This window comes from Poecilia mexicana, unplaced genomic scaffold (genome assembly GCF_051168715.1).
Source record: "Poecilia mexicana isolate PSO_F unplaced genomic scaffold, ASM5116871v1 scaffold_2, whole genome shotgun sequence".
In the NCBI taxonomy this organism is placed as follows: domain Eukaryota; kingdom Metazoa; phylum Chordata; class Actinopteri; order Cyprinodontiformes; family Poeciliidae; genus Poecilia; species Poecilia mexicana.
In genome coordinates this window covers 57,532,564-57,555,779 of record NW_028263371.1, presented here as the reverse complement: position 1 = coordinate 57,555,779, position 23,216 = coordinate 57,532,564, and the positions used below count along the sequence as shown (strand labels likewise).

The window sequence follows — 23,216 nt, the reverse complement described above, 5'->3', positions numbered from 1 at the left end:
CCACGCTGTTAGCAGCTCGTGTTAGCCGCTCCACACTGTTAGCAGCTCCTGTTAGCCGCTCCACGCTGTTAGCATCTCCTGTTAGCCGCTCCACGCTGTTAGCAGCTCCTGTTAGCCGCTCCTGTTAGTCGCTCCTGTTAGTCGCTCCACGCTGTTAGCAGCTCCTGTTAGCCGCTCCACGCTGTTAGCAGCTCCTGTTAGCCGCTCCTGTTAGCCGCTCCTGTTAGTCGCTCCACGCTGTTAGCAGCTCCTGTTAGCCGCTCCTGTTAGTCGCTCCTGTTAGTCGCTCCACGCTGTTAGCAGCTCCTGTTTGCCGCTCCACGCTGTTAGCAGCTCCTGTTAGCCGCTCCTGTTAGCCGCTCCTGTTAGTCGCTCCACGCTGTTAGCAGCTCCTGTTAGCCGCTCCACGCTGTTAGCAGCTCCGTCTCCAGCCGCAGTGTGAACAGTTGAGAGGATCAGTGGGAGGAAAAGTTGGGTCCAGGTTTAATGAATTAATCTGATGTTCCTCCCAAAGTGAGTTTCTGCCTCCAGATTAATTTGCAGAGGTGAGCAGCACAGATTGAGGTCAGCAGACGCAGCGATGCTATCGGCCCGCCGCCTCGTCAACCAGCTTTTTAATTAAAAGCTGCTTTTCTCTTCCCTGAAACTGAAAATTAAATCAGTTTCCAGGACGGATATCATTTGATTAATCTGCAGCATTAATCGAGAAAAAATATATTTGGAAATCAAACAGGATTTCTGCAGAGAAAATTCATTTCAGGACAGAAACGGCTGAGAGATCAGGACAAACAGCAGCACATATTAGTTGGAATCAATAAAGTATTTCTGAATTTGAATTTTGAATATGATCCATCACTTCATCCGTTCATCATTCATTCATTTTACTGAATATCTTGCATATTAAATCAAATTCAAAACTCATCAAATTAATCCAGCTGCATCGTCCCTCCAGTCCTGTTCAGCCCACTTCAATCCAACTCCAGTCCATCTGCCTAGTCAAAGTCCGGTTCGGTTGGTGAACCAGACTCCAAACCGAGGACCGAGGTCTGGGTTCAGTTTGAATGTGAACGCCAAGCAGACCAAAGGCTGCTCCAAAAGTAGGAAGTGGACTACAGCACAGGGCATTCTGTGTGAACTGTAATCAGTTATGGTTTTTAAAAGATGGACGGTATTTGGCTAACTCGCCGTCTGGTCGTTAGAAAGACTCTCATTTCATTTAAGCGTCCCATAATTTAATCGTTTTCTGATCCGCGGTGACACAAACACTCAGGGATTCGTTTTCATGCGGCCGCCTGCCAATCAATTCACCAAATCAATTAAAGTAATCAGTTTCTATGAAAACAGCCTGGAGGAAGAACTGATTGATTCCAGTTAATGTGGACATAATTATTCCTGCCGGACCCTCTGAGGCCAGCAGCGCTAAGCTAACGCTCAGCTAAGCTTTCAGGAAACATGTCATCTTAATTGTTCTCCTAGGGTTTCCACCTTTCAGAAATCCAAATAAGGGACGCCCCCACGGCGCATCGTGCTAACCATGTGGTGGGACGTCCGCTGCGGTGATGGACATTATTTTATGGCGGTGATTTTAAAAAGTGATCTGTAGGGCAATAATTAATGCATAGTCGGTTAGAGTATCCCAAAACTGTACTTCAGTCAGAGTAGTATACTTTTCTAAATACGTTTAATTAAGCAAGTGTAAAAAGTATTTGGTAAACTACTTAAGTACTGAGTAACTGATCAGAACACCTGATTTAATATTCAAAATGTGTCCTCAGCCAAAAGTATAAAAGTTATGTGAACATTCTGGTATTCTAAATAATATTACCAGAATAATTTATATAAATAAGGAGTTAGGTTTGGAGGCTGATTCTAGACCAGATTTACCACGAGGGCCAGGAGAGTCAGTGTTTTTGAAACAAAAAAGACAGAGCAATATTTCATCATTGGATATATTAAGTGAGCCAAAGAGCCACTTGTGTCTCCAGAGATCCAGGCTGCAGATCCCTGCAGATGGAAAGTCTGATCCTATACAGCAGCTAAAAGTGCAGCACTAGAACATTTTATTCATTGTTAAAGTAAAATTGTGAAGGTTAAAAAATCCACCACTGAGTATTAACATAAGACATTTATTTAGTATAACTTCTTTGGTTCCCATTGGCCCCCATCTAGAACCGCCCCTGGGCTGCAGGTCTGGGTCTGGTGCATAAATAATACATTAAATGACCACTGAACAATGAATTCATAAAATATATCAACATTTCAAAATAAACCTACAGAAAGCCCAAACAAACCTTTTAAAGTAGGAAGTATTTATGTATTTACTGTGAATCTAATGTATGATTTGTTCTTTAAATGATCATTTGTATTATTTGGCTGATATTGTTATACATTAAATAAGCAAATAATCAAACCAACATAGTCGATAAAAGAACAATAAGAAACGTAATCATAGCAAAATGTTCTGCACCATATCAGCCTAGGAGATGATGCAGAACATCTGATGGTACAGGAGATGGCAGAGTCAGAACCTGCAGACCCTTCAGGTTCTAGCGGGTCTGCAGTTCCTCTCCTGATCCATGGCACCATAAAAACAAAATGTTTGCTTATGTCTATTTAACATCCCTGGTTGTAACAACCTGGGTTGTTATTCTTCTGTAGGCAATTAATTAGTTTGTTATTGACTTTTGGTCAATTCAATTTCTTACATATACATTGCAAATGGTCTTTTTATTATAGTTGATCATGTTGTTTTTCATGTCTCCTTATTTATTTTGTTCCTCCTATAATTGATGGAGATGTATAGATATTTATAATGTATATGTTTATGTCATTTAATTAGATCTACATCCTTAAGAAAATGAAAAAATATGGTGTTTTATAAGAATTTATCTTTTATGGTGCCAGTAATGCCGAAATTAATAGTAAATAATAAAAAATTTTTTGGGATTCTGATTTAGTAAATTAGATTAGTTGTACTGCCACCCCCACGCCACTAGAGGCAGTAGCAGGCCCGAAAATATGCGACTAAGGAGCAGATTTAGAAGTACACTGAAAGCTACAGAATTTGCTAAAAACTGTGAGCTGCGCTGAAATAAATAAAAGAGAGAAGTTCAAACCCATACTGGGAGTGAAACTCCTTCCTAAAGATGAAGATATATCACAGATTTCAAAAGCAAATAAAAACGGGAGACCGCGGATAATATAGGAAATAGCGCCCCCTTCACTTTCGGAGTATAATGGTTCCATCTTCTGCGGTCTGAGGCCTCCTGCGGCGCCGCCTCCGGCCTCCAGGGGGCGCTCTGCTCACACGTTCCCACTGACACAAACATGTTTGACTCGTTTCTGCTCAGGATCATCACCGACTGAGGAAACCTGGAGAATGAAAGCTTCAGGGATCTGATGGAGCAGAGGAGATGTTCCTCCGTCTGGTGACCTCCAGCTCCCTGAGGTCATGCTGCTGAGGTCAGAGGGGTCAGCAGGGAGCAGCCGTCATCGCTGAACCCAGAGCTGCAGTGATGATGAGGAGGAGATCTGAGCGTTAGCTTAGCAGTTAGCATCTCCCAGAAAAATGACTTCAGTGAGTTCAGAGTTATGATAATGTAATTATTTTCACAATAAATGCCTTCATTTGCATGGATTTTAATAGTGGACTCTCACCTGTTTATGGATTTGAATCTGAAATATTTTAAGAAAAAGCAGATTTCTGTCCGATCTGCTTCATCTCCTGAAAATGAATCAGCAGAAACAAAAGCCAACTTTATGGAAACAAAGATAAAAGTTTTACTGATGTTTTATGGGACGAAGCTGCAGCATAAAATAATATTACCTCCATGTTTATAGTTCCACTAAAATGTCAGTTTTTATTTTAAATATCATCCTGAAGGTTTTAAAATGTACAACAGCTCATCTAAATCTGAGTTCCATCCAACAGGTGAGTTTTATTCAACATGCAGTGTCAGAGACGTTCCCCGCTGCAGCGCCCCCGTGTGGACAGCAGGAGCAATGAGCAGAAAACCTGTTTACGAGCTAACAGCATTTATTTTTATTTAGGCCGATGTAAAAAAAAAAACTAATGGAGATTAATTTTACAGTCATATTTTCACCATTCATTTAGAAACGTCTCAGTAACTAAATATTTAGCTCTGAGCTAAATATGTAGCACAGATATAGTTAGCTTGCTCAAGCTAACTAACCCTAAGCTAGCTGGCCTGTGTAGTAGAGCTATATATTAATTTAGCTCAGAAATAGTTACCAAGCTATGGGCTAACTATAAACTTAGCGCGGCTTTATGGAATAATTAACTATTTCTCAGCTAAAAATCAGAATAATATTTCTTGGACAGATTTAGCTTGTAACTAAATATTTAGAAATAGTTCATAGCCTAATACTCACTTTATTCACATGAAAGATCATTAAAAATCATGTTTTATGACCACATATTTAGCTCAGAGCTCAACTAAATAGCTAGCATAATTATTAAGTTTAACTTAATATTTAATTTGAAATTGTGACATTTATTTATCTTCTGACTGGTCTCTGCATCTCACTATTTAGATCCAGAGACTCTTGTGGATCAACATTGTTAGATTATTTTCAGACTCCTGTTCTTCCAACTCGGATTAGACCAGAGGAAACTTAGCAACCCTGAACAGGTAGTTTACAGACTTTAGATCAACATTCGATTATTTTTCTTTTCTTGCTCTTTCTTCTTTTTCTTTCCTTTTTTATTTTGTTTGTATTGTCTTGTTGCTGAAAATGTGCTATATAAATAAAATTAGCTAAATAATCCAAATTATTGTCTTTTCAGGTGTGAAATTCTTCCATCATTTATTACTTAGATTTTCATATCAATAACACCTTTAGTCTGAATTAATGTTAATAATTCCTTTGGCAGCCATTATATTTATCCAAAGCTTCTGTTTTAGCTCGGTGAGGCTGAGCTTTGTCTGCTAGCAGCTCCAGAACCCAGCAGAACCTGGCAAGGTCCGATTAACCACAGCTTCTGAAGGCAGATCTGAAATGATCCAGTAAATGACTCCCAGCTGATTCTGGAACAGCAGATCATAGATGAGATTTTACCAAGTTGATGTGAATAATAGTCTAGGCTGTGGTTCTGAAGGTTCTGCTGCATCACCATCATGGCCGCTGATTTGCTGCTGCAGCGGGAAGCGGGTTGGTTCCTCCAAGCAGAACCTGCTGCTGGTCTGCAGCTCAGACATGAATAATAGATCCTCACATCAAACAGGCCTCTCTCTCTCTCCCTGCTGTCGATCGCCCTGGGCCGAACCCAGCCAGAACATTTCTGCCTTTCACATTCGGCTCTGCTGCTCTTCCTGTCAGGCTGACCAGGAACACAGCGGGGCAGCCATCTTTAAACCGCTTCTCAAAACAAAAATGTGGCCCAGCAGCTCCCAGTCTGCCCAGTAGCTCCCAGTCTGCCCAGCGTCTCCCAGTCTGCCCAGTAGCTCCCAGTCTGCCCAGCGTCTCCCAGTCTGCCCAGCGTCTCCCAGTTTGCCCAGCAGCTCCCAGTCTGCCCAGTAGCTCCCAGTCTGCCCAGCGTCTCCCAGTCTGCCCAGCGTCTCCCAGTTTGCCCAGCAGCTCCCAGTCTGCCCAGTAGCTCCCAGTCTGCCCAGCGTCTCCCAGTCTGCCCAGCGTCTCCCAGTCTGCCCAGCGTCTCCCAGTTTGCCCAGCAGCTCCCAGTCTGCCCAGCAGCTCCCAGTTTGCCCAGTAGCTCCCAGTCTGCCCAGCAGCTCCCAGTCTGCCCAGCGTCTCCCAGTTTGCCCAGTAGCTCCCAGTCTGCCCAGCAGCTCCCAGTTTGCCCAGCAGCGTATTGACGCCCTCTACTGGTCAAACCAAAATGTTTCAGATCATTAAATATCTGATTTAAAGGAATTTACTCCAAATCAATGTTTCTTGATAAACTGTCTAAAAAGGTTATTTGTGATTCTATCTTTACTTTTCTGTGGAATTTGTGATTTTTGTGTAAATTAATTTGATTCTGTAATAATTTAGCCTGAAACCGTCTCAGTGCTGCCGCTTTGGGTTGAATGGTGGTACTGCAGTTAGGAGATCCAGTTGGCTTGATGCTGACGTCACCCTCCGTTCTTACTCTGACACGCAGACTGGTGGCAAGTCAAGAACTGCTAATGTAGCTAGCATAGATCGATAGCGTTCATGTGTGATCGGTTAGCGATGTGAAGAGAGTGTAGCGGCTAACGGCACAACCTGCTGCTCCTTAATGACGCCATGACAGTCTACGGAAGATGGTGCTGTATCGGTCGCTAGTTGGTTTAGCAGAGAAAATTTTAGTTGTCTGAAAAAAATGTGATATGACATCTGTAACAACATCTTAATGCTAAACATGTAGCAGATAATACTAATATCAACATCCACTGCAGCTGCTAACTCTAATGTTAGCATCCACTGTAGGAACTAACTCCAATGTTAGCATCCATTGTAGCTGCTAACTCTAATGTTAGCATCCACTGTAGAACCTAACTCTAATGTTAGCATCCACTGTAGAACCTAACTCTAATGTTCAGTTCTGTTTTCAGTCTCACCACGTCTGGACTGCTGCCCACCTGCAGCAGAACCTGATGGTGATACTGACTCTCTGAAACGATGCAGCTTTGCTCCAATTAAACACGACTCTGAGCGACTCTCGGTTTGTTCCAGAATCTCTGGGCTCGGTTCTGTTTATGCTGACCTGATTCGTCCAACAGATGGTCCAGTTGGCTGTTCCTAGTGCCAAACTGGAGCTTGGTCCAACAGAACCTCTGGAACTCAGTCAGCAAACAGCGCTTAATTAATGCTTAATGAGCAGTTATTAATGATTTATAAAGTGCTTATGGCTGAATTAATAACATTTATTAGCTGTCTGTAAAGGAAACCTGATTGGAAGACTGAGCTGTATGTTTACATCTAATTTAGATTCAGATCTGGATTACCATAGCAAACCTGAACATGAACTCTGGTCTAATATGAGCGCTAACAGCTGCAGATTATCCAATAAAACAACATTATGTCATTAATAAACTGATCAGATTCTCGGCTGCATTCATCCAGAGTGATGCTGCACCCTCCTGGCGGCGCCACGTCATTACCGCCTCCACACTGACCTACATCTGGCCAGATGCTGCAGGTCCGCTTCATCAAACACTGCAGGGGAGAGACGGCAGTCAGGCAATTTCTGTTCACCAGCAGAGAAACTCATGAGCTCTGATCATGACTGGCAGGAAAACATCAGCGTCCATGTTGGATCTGCAACAGTTCACGCTTCGCCGCAAAAGAACATCAGAGACAAACGGCGCCTTGATGATCCCTGGAAATAATTCACAGAACAGAACCAAGGCTGCCAGGACCTCACTGGAACCAACCGGACCACCAGCAGCAGGTGAGGTGAGTTGAGGGTCTTACAAGGGAAAACAGCAACGATGGAGACAGACAGAGCGAAGATTCAAATCAACAACCCGACAGTTACAGAAGAAACTCCTAGCTCTCAATGCTAACCCGGGGGTCACTATAATGCTAACCCAGTGGTCACGCTAACGCTAACCCAGGGTCACTATAATGCTAACCCAGTGGTCACGCTAACGCTAACCCAGGGTCACTATAATGCTAACCCAGTGGTCACGCTAACGCTAACCCAGGGTCACTATAATGCTAACCCAGTGGTCACGCTAACGCTAACCCAGGGTCACTATAATGCTAAACCAGTGGTCACACTAAAGCTAACCCAGGGTCACTATAATGCTAACCCAGTGGTCACGCTAATGCTAACCCAGTGGTCACGCTAATGCTAACCCAGGGTCACTATAATGCTAACCCAGTGGTCACGCTAATGCTAACCCAGTGGTCACACTAAAGCTAACCCAGGGTCACTATAATGCTAACCCAGTGGTCACGCTAATGCTAACACAGTGGTCATGCTAATGCTAACCCAGGGTCACTATAATGCTAACCCACGCAAGTGTCACATGTGATTCAGTCTTTGTTGCCATGGGAACGTCTGACTCCAGACATGTTTATTCACATTCTATCTGAAACTCTGAAAATATTCAGGATTTTTGTTGCAATAAAGTTTTAAAATATGTAATTTTACCTGCAGCCTCTTTTTCTTTCGTGTTTCTGTTTGTCTCCCTGATGGACTGAGGCCTAGTCAAAACCTGAGGCTGTTCTGAAGGCAAAGAGCTCACATTACCCAGAATGCACCAGCAGGGGGCACCATGCTCCCTCTCAGCATCTAGAGCTGCTTAAAACATTCATTATTCATGTCCTGGTTTTATACTGGTTTATACTGGTTTACACTGGTTTACACTGGTTTATACTGGTATACACTGGTTTACACTGGTTTATACTGGTTTATACTGTTTTTTTACTGGCAGCTCAGCTCTGCTTTTCTTGCTGCCGTCAAACTGTGTGAAACCTGATATTGAAGTTTAATGTACAGGTTCTTCATTCCTGAATCATCCCAGCTTGGCCCAGATTCCTAGTTCAGCCCAGAACCGAACCCGGCCCGGTTCTGCTGGTCAAAACCAACCAGCAGCTGCTCTGGATCAAAGCCTGTGCTCTGTCATAAAGTTTCTTCCTTTATGAATATATTTTAGTTTTCTGAAGCTGGTAAAAATAACTGAGGTTTGCTAAATTAAACTTCCTGAAGTGAAACGATTCTTTTTTTGTTGCTTTGATTCAGGAAATAAAGAGTTTCTATTATTAGAGCAGCGAAGAGCTGAACTGTGGAGAACCACAGGAAGAGAACCATTATGATTATTATTATGATTATTATGATTATGATGATGATTATTATTATTATTATTATGATTATTATTATTATTATTATTATTATTATTATTATTATTATTATTATTATTATGATTATTATTATGATTATGATTATGATTATTATTATTATTATGATTATTATTATGATTATGATTATTATTATTATTATGATTATTATGATTATTATTATTATTATTATTATTAACTCTAATGTGTCAAATCCTGATCAGTTCTTCCAGGTTTTTCCAGAATGTTTCCCAATTTGAGCCTGAAAACTTTCCTCTGACCGTCTCTGGTTCCCTGATGTCTTCACTTTATTCTCCTACTGCTCTGCTACTATTTCCTGTTATGTTTTGTCATTTCCTGCTGCCTCACCGGTCAAAGGTTTCCATAGAAACTTTTTAACTAATCCGAATGATAAACTGGAAGTTCTTTGAGACGTTATTAGAAATAAACTGAATTAAATTACTGATGCATTTTAATTAAAACTCCCAAAGTTACTGAAAAATCCAACATTTTTCCTGAAGGTTTCATCCACGTCAGGAATTATTCGTCGTCTCTTCAGCTGAACCGTTTTGAATGAAATCAGAGGAATTAAAATGAAAGTTTGTAGAGATTAAATTTAATATCAGAGAAGAAGAAGGGGGCAGGGCAGTTTGGCTTCTTAATTGGCTGAATAAGAGCTGCAGAGTCCGTCCTCCACTAGAACATCCACTGATCGTCAGTCATCAGCAGATTATTGATGACTTCAGCTGAAGGAACAGCGGTCTGAGGGCGGCTAATGCTGTTAGCATGTTAATGATCCTTATTGAAATTTAACTCCATTTAAAGTTTTTAAGTAAAATAAGTTGTTCATTAAAAGCATCTCGACCTTGATGTTAAATGATTTCATCTCATTATTTTATTGTAGTTGTTCAATTTCAAATAAAGTTTTAATACTTTATTCATGAAGTTTCTATAAAATATTCTCTAAAGAAACTTTTTAAACTAACATGAGTAAAAAGCTGAATTCTGATAATGAGGATGAATTTATTTCATTTAAATAAGTTTTATCTGCTAAACAGAAAATCTCCTCTTTAATCTTCTGAGTGGTGATTCAACAGCTGCTAAACACAGAAATACCAGACATTGTTATTCTGCCTTCGTTTTGGCGCCCGCTCCAGCTTGGCGCCGCAGCAGCATGGCCGCCGCTTCACAATCCATCAAACAGAAACTCAGGAGGATTATGAGCAGCTCTGATCCAAACAGAACCACCAGCAGAGTTCGGCTCCTATAATGAGCTCAGCAGCTGTTTGCTAATTACTGCTGGCTAGTCTGCAGGAGCAGAGTGAGGAGATGTGCCTGGACAGGCTAAATTAAGTTAGCTTGATCTACCCAGGAGTTTAGCAGCTAAATGGTTGCCATAGAGATTAAAGGAAACATGAAAGAATCAAAGCAAAACTCAGGGAAAAATCCCAGATGACGATCAAAGACATGATGTAACGCGGTACCGGCCCTTTAAAGACGCAGATAAATATTCAAACTTTTCACTTTGTCTCCTTAAAACCATAAACCTCAGAGTTTTATCAGCATGTTATGAGGTAAAAGCAGAGAAAGCTCTGATGGAGGAAATGATTTTCACGTTCTTCACCCAGAGCGCCAACAGGCTGGGGGCGGCTCTGACCACCGGAGACGGTCCGGACAGGAACCCAGAAAAACCTCAGGAACCGTCAGAATCAGAACCATCAGAAACGTTCCAGCGTCTCAGCCTGAAGAAAAACCAGCAGCGACTTTAAGATGTTTAGTTTTAATCCATGAATCCTCAGAACTTCAGACTGAAATATTCTTCCACTCTAACGAACTTCAAGCTGCCCGGTTCCGTCCGCTCCGGGTCAGACACATGAAGGTCAATATTAGCAGGTCAATATTAAATATTAAATCTGAATATTTGCAGAGCCATGAATTATTGATGCAGTCAGCAGAAGTTCTCCATGTCCTCCTCTCAGCCCGACCTGGGCCAACAGAACCCGAACCGAACCCACCGGACACATTCACCGCCTTCAGCCGAACTTTGAGCAACTTTCTGGGACTTGAGGCAGCGTCCTACTGCAGCAACTCACCTTAGGGTCAGAGGTCAGCTTACCTTCTCGTCCAGGGAGAAGCTCCGGGTGTGCTGCGCGGCTCCGGCGCTCTGGTTCATGGCTCCACGGTTCCGCCGCTGCGCTGCTCCGGATGCGGCTGCGGGGTTCGGGATGCAGCTCGGGGTGGAGCCGCTGCTGGACGCTCCGCCTCCGCCCGCGCTATCACGCAGCCAATGATGCGGAGCGGCAGAGCGGCGGGGCGGCGGGGCGGTGAGGCGGCGGGGCGGCGAGGCGGCGAGGCGGCGGGGCGGTGAGGCGGCGGGGCGGCGAGGCGGCGGTTGATGCCGCTGCTCCAGCTGTTCCCTCAGCTGTAGATGAAATCACACGGAAAGGTTTAAGGTCCATGAAGAGGTTTGTGTTTGTGTGTTGGATCAGAACCAGAACAACAGAAATCTGTTAAATCCACAGAGAGAGATTACATAATCTGAAACAATAAATGACTTCAGCTCTGAAACCACCAAGTAATAATAATACTAAATCTTTCTAGGAAGTGAGGGAGCCAGAGTAATAGTTCAGAGAAAAAGTATATTTTATAAAAATACACAGAAAAAAATCTGTTAGACCATCATCAAATAGAAGATCTTTGTTTGTCTTTCTGCTTGTTTCTCACAGAAATGAGCAGAAAATCCAATAAAACTGAGCTGATAAAAGGAGAAAAACAAATAGTTTATGTAAAGAACTTAATATAAATGCTCAGTTCCTGAGGGAGGAAAATGAAATCTGACCTGAAAAGAGATCAAAACATTAAATATTGGTTTTATGACACTTTCAATAACAAAACAAATGTTTGGTTTACCGTCGGCTGTCGCTAATATGTTAAAGCAACGATTTGATTCCACCTTCATACAAATCATGACACTTTTCAATGCATCTCCCAACTAAATCATTAATAAACTTATTGATTTATTGATTTTATATTGATTAAATCTGATGTTTTTAACAGGTAATAATCATATCCAGGCTTATTAAATTAATCTGAGGCTCGTCTGCCAGATTTAAAACATCTTTAGAAAACAATATCCTGAAAGCAGCTATCAAACATTATTTTTATAAATCCCACATTATGCTTTTTATTATTCTGATCTTATAAATTGAGTTTTTATTAACTGAAGCTTTAAAATGAATAATCTAATAATATTTTTGTTTAGTTGTGGATCTGCTCTGACAAACAGGAAGAACCTAGAATCACTTCCTGTTGACACGACGCAAAGGAAACGTCTGACAAATACAAATATAAAATATGATAATTAACAAAGACATGAGAAATAATCAACAGTGTAAAATAATTTGAGGTCAGCTGTCAGCTCCTCTGTGAACTTTGACCTTTATGATGCTGTTGTGGGCATTAGAAATAATTCAGATCTTTATTCTTATGGAATAAACTCCAGATTAATACATTTCATTTGATGAACTTTTTGTTTCCTTGTTCATTTTTATTTTGTGTTTTCAGTGGAATAGTTTTGGAAATATTTTGTCATATTTGGTGTTTTGACTGAATTATCTTGAATATATATTTGCATAAAACTCAATGTTTATAAGAATATTACAGACATTAATTTGTGATGAATCTCACTAACGTACTAAAAGTGTTTCTGGGCTCTGCAGAACTTTTTCCTTCTGCTTGGTGAGTTTGATCTGGACTGAAAAAACATCTGGCCTAGTTAAAGTTCACAGCTGCTGCACAACTCTCTAAAACAACTTCACCTGCTTCCTGCTGGAAGCTTTGGGAGGCTAGCTTTGGTTAGCATGTTAGCTCTCCAACGATGGAGGAGAAACAGAGAGCGGCCATGTTTTGTTGTGGTGTCTGTCTAGATCAGCGTTTCTCCACCTGGTCCCCCCCCCCCCCTGCTCTGCATGTTCTAGATGAGCCTCTGTTCCAGAACAGCTGATCCAAATGACTGCAGGACCATCAGGAGCTGCAGAAACCTGCTAATCACCCAGAGATACATCCAGGTGGCAGAAGGGAAACACCTGAAACATGGAGGACAGGGGGCCTGAGGACCAGGATGGAGAAACTCTGATCTAACTGGACCTGTGTCCAGGTTGCGATTCCGGCGGCAGAAACAGGCCAGCCAGCAGCTGTGGCTAACCTGGCTAAGTGGATAATCCCTGTGGTAATCTGGGAGCAGAGAGCAGCTGGAGTGATGTAACAGATTATTTCTGCGTCTCCATTCCACCTGACTGATCGGTTTCATCTCTTGCTTCACGCTGCCATGACAACCTGCTCTCCTCCTTGATGCCGTTCAGCATCTGGATGTGGAAGCTGCGTCCTCTGCCATGGGTTGCTGTGTTGCTGCAGAGCGTTGCCATGTTGCGTTGCTGCAGAGCGTTGCTGTGTTGTGTTGCTGCAGAGCGTTGCTGTGTTGTGTTGCTGCAGAGCGTTGCCGTGTTGCTGCAGAGCGTTGCTGTGTTGTGTTGCTGCAGAGCGTTGCCGTGTTGCTGCAGAGCGTTGCTGTGTTGTGTTGCTGCAGAGCGTTGCCGTGTTGCTGCAGAGCGTTGCTGTGTTGTGTTGCTGCAGAGCGTTGCCGTGTTGTGTTGCTGCAGAGCGTTGCCATGTTGCGTTGCTGCAGAGCGTTGCTGTGTTGCTGCAGAGCGTTGCTGTGTTGTGTTGCTGCAGAGCGTTGCCGTGTTGTGTTGCTGCAGAGCGTTGCCGTGTTGTGTTGCTGCAGAGCGTTGCTGTGTTGCTGCAGAGCGTTGCTGTGTTGTGTTGCTGCAGAGCGTTGCCGTGTTGTGTTGCTGCAGAGCGTTGCCATGTTGTGTTGCTGCAGAGCGTTGCTGTGTTGCTGCAGAGCGTTGCCATGTTGTGTTGCTGCAGAGCGTTGCTGTGTTGCTGCAGAGCGTTGCCGTGTTGCGTTGCTGCAGAGCGTTGCCGTGTTGCGTTGCTGCAGAGCGTTGCCATGTTGCGTTGCTGCAGAGCGTTGCTGTGTTGCTGCAGAGCGTTGCCGTGTTGTGTTGCTGCAGAGCATTGCTGTGTTGCTGCAGAGCGTTGCCGTGTTGTGTTGCTGCAGAGCATTGCCGTGTTGCGTTGCTGCAGAGCGTTGCCGTGTTGCGTTGCTGCAGAGCGTTGCCGTGTTGTGTTGCTGCAGAGCGTTGCCGTGTTGTGTTGCTGCAGAGCGTTGCTGTGTTGCTGCAGAGCGTTGCCGTGTTGTGTTGCTGCAGAGCGTTGCTGTGTTGCTGCAGAGCGTTGCCATGTTGTGTTGCTGCAGAGCGTTGCCGTGTTGCTGCAGAGCGTTGCCGTGTTGTGTTGCTGCAGAGCATTGCTGTGTTGCTGCAGAGCGTTGCCGTGTTGTGTTGCTGCAGAGCGTTGCCATGTTGCGTTGCTGCAGAGCGTTGCCGTGTTGTGTTGCTGCAGAGCGTTGCCGTGTTGTGTTGCTGCAGAGCGTTGCCGTGTTGTGTTGCTGCAGAGCGTTGCCATGTTGTGTTGCTGCAGAGCGTTGCCGTGTTGTGTTGCTGCAGAGCGTTGCTGTGTTGCTGCAGAGCGTTGCCATGTTGTGTTGCTGCAGAGCGTTGCTGTGTTGCTGCAGAGCGTTGCCGTGTTGCGTTGCTGCAGAGCGTTGCCGTGTTGTGTTGCTGCAGAGCGTTGCCATGTTGCGTTGCTGCAGAGCGTTGCTGTGTTGCTGCAGAGCGTTGCTGTGTTGTGTTGCTGCAGAGCGTTGCCGTGTTGTGTTGCTGCAGAGCGTTGCCGTGTTGTGTTGCTGCAGAGCGTTGCCATGTTGTGTTGCTGCAGAGCGTTGCTGTGTTGCTGCAGAGCGTTGCTGTGTTGTGTTGCTGCAGAGCGTTGCCGTGTTGTGTTGCTGCAGAGCGTTGCCATGTTGTGTTGCTGCAGAGCGTTGCTGTGTTGCTGCAGAGCGTTGCCATGTTGTGTTGCTGCAGAGCGTTGCTGTGTTGCTGCAGAGCGTTGCCGTGTTGCGTTGCTGCAGAGCGTTGCCGTGTTGCGTTGCTGCAGAGCGTTGCCATGTTGCGTTGCTGCAGAGCGTTGCTGTGTTGCTGCAGAGCGTTGCCGTGTTGTGTTGCTGCAGAGCGTTGCTGTGTTGCTGCAGAGCGTTGCCGTGTTGTGTTGCTGCAGAGCATTGCCGTGTTGCGTTGCTGCAGAGCGTTGCCGTGTTGCGTTGCTGCAGAGCGTTGCCGTGTTGCGTTGCTGCAGAGCGTTGCCGTGTTGTGTTGCTGCAGAGCGTTGCTGTGTTGCTGCAGAGCGTTGCCGTGTTGTGTTGCTGCAGAGCGTTGCTGTGTTGCTGCAGAGCGTTGCTGTGTTGCTGCAGAGCGTTGCTGTGTTGCTGCAGAGCGTTGCCGTGTTGTGTTGCTGCAGAGCGTTGCTGTGTTGCTGCAGAGCGTTGCCGTGTTGCTGCAGAGCGTTGCCGTGTTGTGTTGCTGCAGAGCATTGCTGTGTTGCTGCAGAGCGTTGCCGTGTTGTGTTGCTGCAGAGCGTTGCCATGTTGCGTTGCTGCAGAGCGTTGCCGTGTTGTGTTGCTGCAGAGCGTTGCCGTGTTGTGTTGCTGCAGAGCGTTGCCGTGTTGTGTTGCTGCAGAGCGTTGCCATGTTGTGTTGCTGCAGAGCGTTGCCGTGTTGTGTTGCTGCAGAGCGTTGCTGTGTTGCTGCAGAGCGTTGCCATGTTGTGTTGCTGCAGAGCGTTGCTGTGTTGCTGCAGAGCGTTGCCGTGTTGCGTTGCTGCAGAGCGTTGCCGTGTTGTGTTGCTGCAGAGCGTTGCTGTGTTGCTGCAGAGCGTTGCCGTGTTGCGTTGCTGCAGAGCGTTGCTGTGTTGCTGCAGAGCGTTGCCGTGTTGCGTTGCTGCAGAGCGTTGCCGTGTTGCTGCAGAGCGTTGCCGTGTTGTGTTGCTGCAGAGCATTGCTGTGTTGCTGCAGAGCGTTGCCGTGTTGTGTTGCTGCAGAGCGTTGCCATGTTGCGTTGCTGCAGAGCGTTGCCGTGTTGTGTTGCTGCAGAGCGTTGCCGTGTTGTGTTGCTGCAGAGCGTTGCCGTGTTGTGTTGCTGCAGAGCGTTGCCATGTTGTGTTGCTGCAGAGCGTTGCCGTGTTGTGTTGCTGCAGAGCGTTGCTGTGTTGCTGCAGAGCGTTGCCATGTTGTGTTGCTGCAGAGCGTTGCTGTGTTGCTGCAGAGCGTTGCCGTGTTGCGTTGCTGCAGAGCGTTGCCGTGTTGTGTTGCTGCAGAGCGTTGCTGTGTTGCTGCAGAGCGTTGCCGTGTTGCGTTGCTGCAGAGCGTTGCTGTGTTGCTGCAGAGCGTTGCCGTGTTGCGTTGCTGCAGAGCGTTGCCGTGTTGCGTTGCTGCAGAGCGTTGCCATGTTGTGTTGCTGCAGAGCGTTGCCGTGTTGCGTTGCTGCAGAGCGTTGCTGTGTTGCTGCAGAGCGTTGCCGTGTTGCGTTGCTGCAGAGCGTTGCCGTGTTGTGTTGCTGCAGAGCGTTGCTGTGTTGCTGCAGAGCGTTGCTGTGTTGCTGCAGAGCGTTGCCATGTTGTGTTGCTGCAGAGCGTTGCCGTGTTGCGTTGCTGCAGAGCGTTGCCGTGTTGTGTTGCTGCAGAGCGTTGCCATGTTGTGTTGCTGCAGAGCGTTGCCGTGTTGCGTTGCTGCATAGCGTTGCTGTGTTGCTGCAGAGCGTTGCTGTGTTGCTGCAGAGCGTTGCCGTGTTGTGTTGCTGCAGAGCGTTGCCGTGTTGTGTTGCTGCAGAGCGTTGCCGTGTTGTGTTGCTGCAGAGCGTTGCCGTGTTGTGTTGCTGCAGAGCGTTGCCGTGTTGCTGCAGAGCGTTGCTGTGTTGCTGCAGAGCGTTGCCATGTTGTGTTGCTGCAGAGCGTTGCCGTGTTGTGTTGCTGCAGAGCGTTGCCATGTTGTGTTGCTGCAGAGCGTTGCCGTGTTGCTGCAGAGCGTTGCCGTGTTGTGTTGCTGCAGAGCGTTGCTGTGTTGCTGCAGAGCGTTGCCATGTTGTGTTGCTGCAGAGCGTTGCCGTGTTGCTGCAGAGCGTTGCCGTGTTGTGTTGCTGCAGAGCATTGCTGTGTTGCTGCAGAGCGTTGCCGTGTTGTGTTGCTGCAGAGCGTTGCCATGTTGCGTTGCTGCAGAGCGTTGCCGTGTTGTGTTGCTGCAGAGCGTTGCCGTGTTGTGTTGCTGCAGAGCGTTGCCGTGTTGTGTTGCTGCAGAGCGTTGCCATGTTGTGTTGCTGCAGAGCGTTGCCGTGTTGTGTTGCTGCAGAGCGTTGCTGTGTTGCTGCAGAGCGTTGCCATGTTGTGTTGCTGCAGAGCGTTGCTGTGTTGCTGCAGAGCGTTGCCGTGTTGCGTTGCTGCAGAGCGTTGCCGTGTTGTGTTGCTGCAGAGCGTTGCTGTGTTGCTGCAGAGCGTTGCCGTGTTGCGTTGCTGCAGAGCGTTGCTGTGTTGCTGCAGAGCGTTGCCGTGTTGCGTTGCTGCAGAGCGTTGCCGTGTTGCTGCAGAGCGTTGCCGTGTTGTGTTGCTGCAGAGCATTGCTGTGTTGCTGCAGAGCGTTGCCGTGTTGTGTTGCTGCAGAGCGTTGCCATGTTGCGTTGCTGCAGAGCGTTGCCGTGTTGTGTTGCTGCAGAGCGTTGCCGTGTTGTGTTGCTGCAGAGCGTTGCCATGTTGCGTTGCTGCAGAGCGTTGCCGTGTTGTGTTGCTGCAGAGCGTTGCCGTGTTGCGTTGCTGCAGAGCGTTGCTGTGTTGCTGCAGAGCGTTGCCGTGTTGCGTTGCTGCAGAGCGTTGCCGTGTTGTGTTGCTGCAGAGCGTTGCTGTGTTGCTGCAGAGCGTTGCCATGTTGTGTTGCTGCAGAGCGTTGCTGTGTTGCTGCAGAGCGTTGCCGTGTTGCGTTGCTGCAGAGCGTTGCCGTGTTGTGTTGCTGCAGAGCGTTGCTGTGTTGCTGCAGAGCGTTGCCGTGTTGCGTTGCTGCAGAGCGTTGCTGTGTTGCTGCAGAGCGTTGCCGTGTTGCGTTGCTGCAGAGCGTTGCCGTGTTGCGTTGCTGCAGAGCGTTGCCATGTTGTGTTGCTGCAGAGCGTTGCCGTGTTGCGTTGCTGCAGAGCGTTGCTGTGTTGCTGCAGAGCGTTGCCGTGTTGCGTTGCTGCAGAGCGTTGCCGTGTTGTGTTGCTGCAGAGCGTTGCTGTGTTGCTGCAGAGCGTTGCTGTGTTGCTGCAGAGCGTTGCCATGTTGTGTTGCTGCAGAGCGTTGCCGTGTTGCGTTGCTGCAGAGCGTTGCCGTGTTGTGTTGCTGCAGAGCGTTGCCGTGTTGTGTTGCTGCAGAGCGTTGCCATGTTGTGTTGCTGCAGAGCGTTGCCGTGTTGCGTTGCTGCATAGCGTTGCTGTGTTGCTGCAGAGCGTTGCTGTGTTGCTGCAGAGCGTTGCCGTGTTGCGTTGCTGCAGAGCGTTGCCATGTTGTGTTGCTGCAGAGCGTTGCCGTGTTGCGTTGCTGCAGAGCGTTGCCATGTTGTGTTGCTGCAGAGCGTTGCTGTGTTGCTGCAGAGCGTTGCCGTGTTGCGTTGCTGCAGAGCGTTGCCTTGTGGCGTTGCTGCAGAGCGTTGCTGTGTTGCTGCAGAGCGTTGCCGTGTTGTGTTGCTGCAGAGCGTTGCCGTGTTGTGTTGCTGCAGAGCGTTGCCGTGTTGCGTTGCTGCAGAGCGTTGCTGTGTTGCTGCAGAGCGTTGCCGTGTTGTGTTGCTGCAGAGCATTGCCGTGTTGTGTTGCTGCAGAGCGTTGCTGTGTTGCTGCAGAGCGTTGCCGTGTTGCTGCAGAGCGTTGCCGTGTTGCGTTGCTGCAGAGCATTGCTGTGTTGCTGCAGAGCGTTGCTGTGTTGCTGCAGAGCATTGCTGTGTTGCTGCAGAGCGTTGCCGTGTTGCGTTGCTGCAGAGCGTTGCCGTGTTGCGTTGCTGCAGAGCGTTGCTGTGTTGCTGCAGAGCGTTGCCGTGTTGCGTTGCTGCAGAGCGTTGCTGTGTTGCGTTGCTGCAGAGCATTGCTGTGTTGCTGCAGAGCGTTGCTGTGTTGCTGCAGAGCATTGCTGTGTTGCTGCAGAGCGTTGCCGTGTTGCGTTGCTGCAGAGCGTTGCTGTGTTGCTGCAGAGCGTTGCCGTGTTGCGTTGCTGCGTTGCTGCAGAGCGTTGCCATGTTGCGTTGCTGCGTTGCCCTGGCCTCACACTCAGCAGCAGGATCATTAATAAATGATTCTTTGCTTCCCTTCCTGTTGCCGGGCAGATGAACTCTGACCAGCTCAGCATTTATCTTCCGTTTTCACTTTCTTTATTTAAATAAAAACTTTTTAGTTCATTATTTTGATTTTGTTTTGGCAGATGAATTTTTCTATTTGCTGCTAAACTGAAGGTTTCAGTTTCTCTGATCTCATCGTTGAATCATTTAAATGGAACTTCATGACTAAAAACTCTGATTTGATCCGGTTAGTTTGTGGAGAAGTAAATAAAAATCTGCATCGTGTCGTCAGATGAAACCAACCGGATCATAAAGTTTCATCAGAAACAGAATAAAAACAACATGAAGCATCGAAATCTTTGGGTGTTTTTGCTGCTGCTCACTTTTCATGAATCGTTTCTTCAACAGCAGGAGATTTGATCAGATGTGCAGACCGGCTCTGACCACAGACTGAAATATGACTCATTTATTCAATGACAATAAAAATCAAGAAAGTCCAGAAGCAGCAGCAACTTTCATAAAGACTCGGCGCTCTGATAATAAATCATGATGTTTATGAAGTGACTGAGCTGTGACCATCAGATCCCTGTGAAAACTCTTCCTCCAGATTTATCATTCGTCTCTAATAAACATGAACCTGAGCTGAGTCAGATTATGGGATTATCTGTGTTAATCTGGCAGATTCCTCCTCAGGTTTGCAGCCTGTTTAACAGAAACAACTGAAAGAAAATGTTGTTTGGTTCCAGTTTGTCTCTGATTAACTGAGAATCTTTTCACTCTGTCAGTTTCAACTTTTGATTCAAATGTTTATGTTAGAATAAAAACCTTCAGATTCATCAGAGTAAATCTGGTTCTGTTGGTTCTGGTCGTCTGGAGCTACTTCTGTAGTCATGCTGCTACAGCGAACTTCTCCTACTACTCTCCGATCTACGGATGGAGGCTAGCTTCAGCTAAAGCATCTTTTATTCATGATTTTTTTCCAACTGTTCCAGTTTTACATAAACTAACAAACTAAACTGTTTGTTGAATTTTGATCAAACTTTTAAAATGATTAAAAAAAAGAAAATGTGAATTCGTCGTTGATACTACTTCCTGTAGTAAACAGGAAGTAGAGGCTGCTAGCTAGCATGGAGCAGAGACAGTCGATCCCTCCTGGTGGTTTGGAGTTTGGTTCCTCTGGTAAGGCAGAGGCCATCAGTTCGCTGCTTCCTTCTGATCTTTAGCTCTTTTTCAGAGGTCAGAGGTCAGAGGTCAGACATCCACAGCCTGTTTCTTCTTCCCTCCAATCGGTGACGTTCCATTTGGTTTCTGGTCAGAGTCGACTCAGACTGAAAGCATGGAAACGCTTTCAGGTCTGGTTTTTTAAATATTTTTTTATTGGATTTTCAGCAACATAAACCAACCAATACATTCAAATCCACACATCTATTACAGAGATATAGAAAAACACTAATCTTAGTTGACTTTATGCTGAATTGACGGCGAGTCAGTGGTTGTCATGTTTTGTAAGATGTGTTGGCAGAACCGTCCCCAACACGGAGAGCCGGTCCTCAGTCCATCGCTTACGGACGGAGTCTCTGTTTTCCACCACAGGAGCAGCAGTCAGTGTGGACCAGGCTGCAGCTGAAGCTTCCCAGGTGGAAACACTGCATGTCAGAGGAACAACCCCAAATATTGCTGACAGCGTTTGGGGGAATATTAATATTCCACGACTCAGACAGGGGCTGAAAGACGTTCCCCAGTTTCCACCCTGGGCCAGCCTCATCTGATCCCTGTGGTTTAATACCTTAAATTAAGCCCTGAGGTCTGACACATATCGACGATAAGCCTGCTGCCGCTGTTCCTTCATGTTGTCTAATGAGGGCGCTGCAGCTGCATGGATCAAGGTGTACACGGTTGATGGGGCCCCTCTCTGTATGGGATCGTCATCGGTCCCACTGTGTCCTGCAGTCTGAAGCGTTGATGAGAAGTTTTTTTTAACAAAGCTCTGCAGCTACAGATATCTAAAACCGTTGGAAGAAGGTGCTGCAGCTGCTGGATGACCATCGCTGAGCAGCTCCCAGTTATCCTTTATTTGCCAGGCATGGAAAGTGGAATCAACTAAAGAAGGTGGGAACAAGGCATTTGCTGATGTGGGAGCTGGTAGGAGACCCAGATTTTATTTGAAATGGATCCTGAGCTTTTCCAGATCCTGATCGCTGCCGGTGTAACCGTGGTAACTGTAATCAGTCGTTTATCTAATGGCAAACAAACAACTGAGGCCAGTGAACCAGATTTACAAGCGTTTTGCTCCATCAGTGACCAACAGGCACCGTTTGATTTTCTGCAGGCTTAAACAGAAACAGTTTACGACAGTAAAAGTTGATATGATGATTCGCGGCCAGCCCTCCCTCCTCCTTCGCTCTGCAACAACAGGAATCTTCCTGTTCCACATGGACAGATCTTCTCTAGTTTTTTAAAAGATGATTTAGGAATAAATATTGGAATTGTCTGAAAAAGGAATAGCATTTTGGGCATTCTAACCATTTGAACTGAATTTATCCCTCCTGCCAGGGACAGAGCGAGGAATGACCAGCGCTCCAGATCCTGTTTAAACTGACTGAAGACAGTATCAGAGTTGTGCTTGAATAGATCTTTGTCATTTCTGGTTCTGTTCGCTCCTAAATATGCACATTTTTCAGAACTCACTGCAAATGGAAGAGAGTTTGGTGGCAACTGGTTGGCTTCATCATTAACAGGAAAAATTAGACATTTTGCTCTGTTGATCAAGTATCCTGATGTCCTACCTAAGTATTCAATGCACTTTACAGCTTTAGGGATGGATTTGCATGTGTCAGAAAGAGGAGGAGGTCATCAGCATGTTCTGACACAGGGTGGATTTGTCCAGCTCAGTTTATTCCCATCAGCCCCGGTCGAGGATCTGCAGCTACGTTAAACCAGGGGGGAAACGGGACATCCTGCTGTCGTCCCACGAAAAACAGGAAAGTAATGCGACACGATATTATTTGTCTGAACTGCAGCCAGTGGAGATCTTTAAAGTATTTCTATCCCTGAACGGAAAGACGGCCCGAACCCAAAATGCTCAAGAACCTTCATCAGATAATTATGTTCAATTCTATCAAATGTTTGTGAGCATCTAATGATATGATGGCCTCTGGCACAAGATCCCCGCCCGGCAAATACGTGATGTTAAACAAACGACGAGGATTACTGTGAAGCTGTCGCCTCATGAGCCCGTTTGGTCCTGGTGAACGATCCGGTCTGCCTGCCAGAATCCTACTGAGTATTTTACAATCACAACACAGTGGACTTATAGACTAAAGACTATAAGTCTAATTATAGACTTATAGTCTAAAACTTAAAACTTAAACTAAACTAAAGACTCACATGTAAGCGGACCTTTATCTTTTTGAGCAATACAGAGCAATACTGTGTCATTTCAGGTGAAAGAGCTTTCACCTGAATGTTTCTGTGTAAACTTTACATATGTGGTCGAGTTTTCCAGATGTTTCTGCTGAGCTGCTGCTGCTGTCTGACTGCATGACCAGAGAGAAACCATCCAGACCACCTGCACTGAGAATGCTGGGTTTCTTATTATTTTAATGGGTTTATCTTTTCTGAGTTAAATTATTTCATTTTTATGAGGATAGTTCCCAACAACATGCTGATAAAAGCTATAAACTAAAGAACTGTAAACCAATCTGCTGATCCTTCATGAGCAGAAACCAGAGATAAACCAACTAAACTGGATATTTACTGGAGAAAATAAACAACTTAAAATACTTAAACAACTAGAAATGGTTGAAAACTAGAAGTTACTATTTGACTGAGATGTTTTATTTCTACTATCTGTTAAGTTTTCTACAAAAATTGAACAGATTTGGGGGAACTTTGTGCAACAGACCAACACAAATTGGTCATTTCAGCCATTAAACTCAGGAGTCACTGAGTCCAAACGTTTCCTTCTAGTTTATCAACCTCAGATAAAAAATACATTTAATTCTGTAATCTAAACTTCATAATTGTGGATGGAAGACCTTTATTTAAAATATGAGTAATTTAAATAGTTAAACAATGTCTGAAAAAACAGTGACTTTTGTTCAGAATAATACATTTTACAGTAAATAGTTGTAATGTTGTAATTCCGGGGTGTTGTTCCCCCCCGTGCCGCCTGGAGGCGCTGTTG

General features: G+C 45.8%; 1 protein-coding gene across 1 annotated transcript in view; it reads right to left on the bottom strand.

Moving 5' to 3' along the window:
- The window catches only part of LOC106911389 (inactive dipeptidyl peptidase 10-like), a 62,804-nt gene extending 49,653 nt beyond the window's left edge, over window positions 1–13,151 (bottom strand). Inside the window, exons 1-5 of the mRNA XM_088008425.1 lie at window positions 13,079–13,151; window positions 12,929–13,020; window positions 10,904–11,209; window positions 7,123–7,189; window positions 5,347–5,843 (exon numbers count right to left, since the gene is read on the bottom strand). Coding sequence (XP_087864551.1) covers window positions 5,347–5,843; window positions 7,123–7,189; window positions 10,904–11,209; window positions 12,929–13,020; window positions 13,079–13,151 — 1,035 coding nt within the window. The remainder of the gene's footprint in view (window positions 1–5,346; window positions 5,844–7,122; window positions 7,190–10,903; window positions 11,210–12,928; window positions 13,021–13,078) is intronic.
- Between the last annotated feature and the right edge of the window lie 10,065 nt (window positions 13,152–23,216).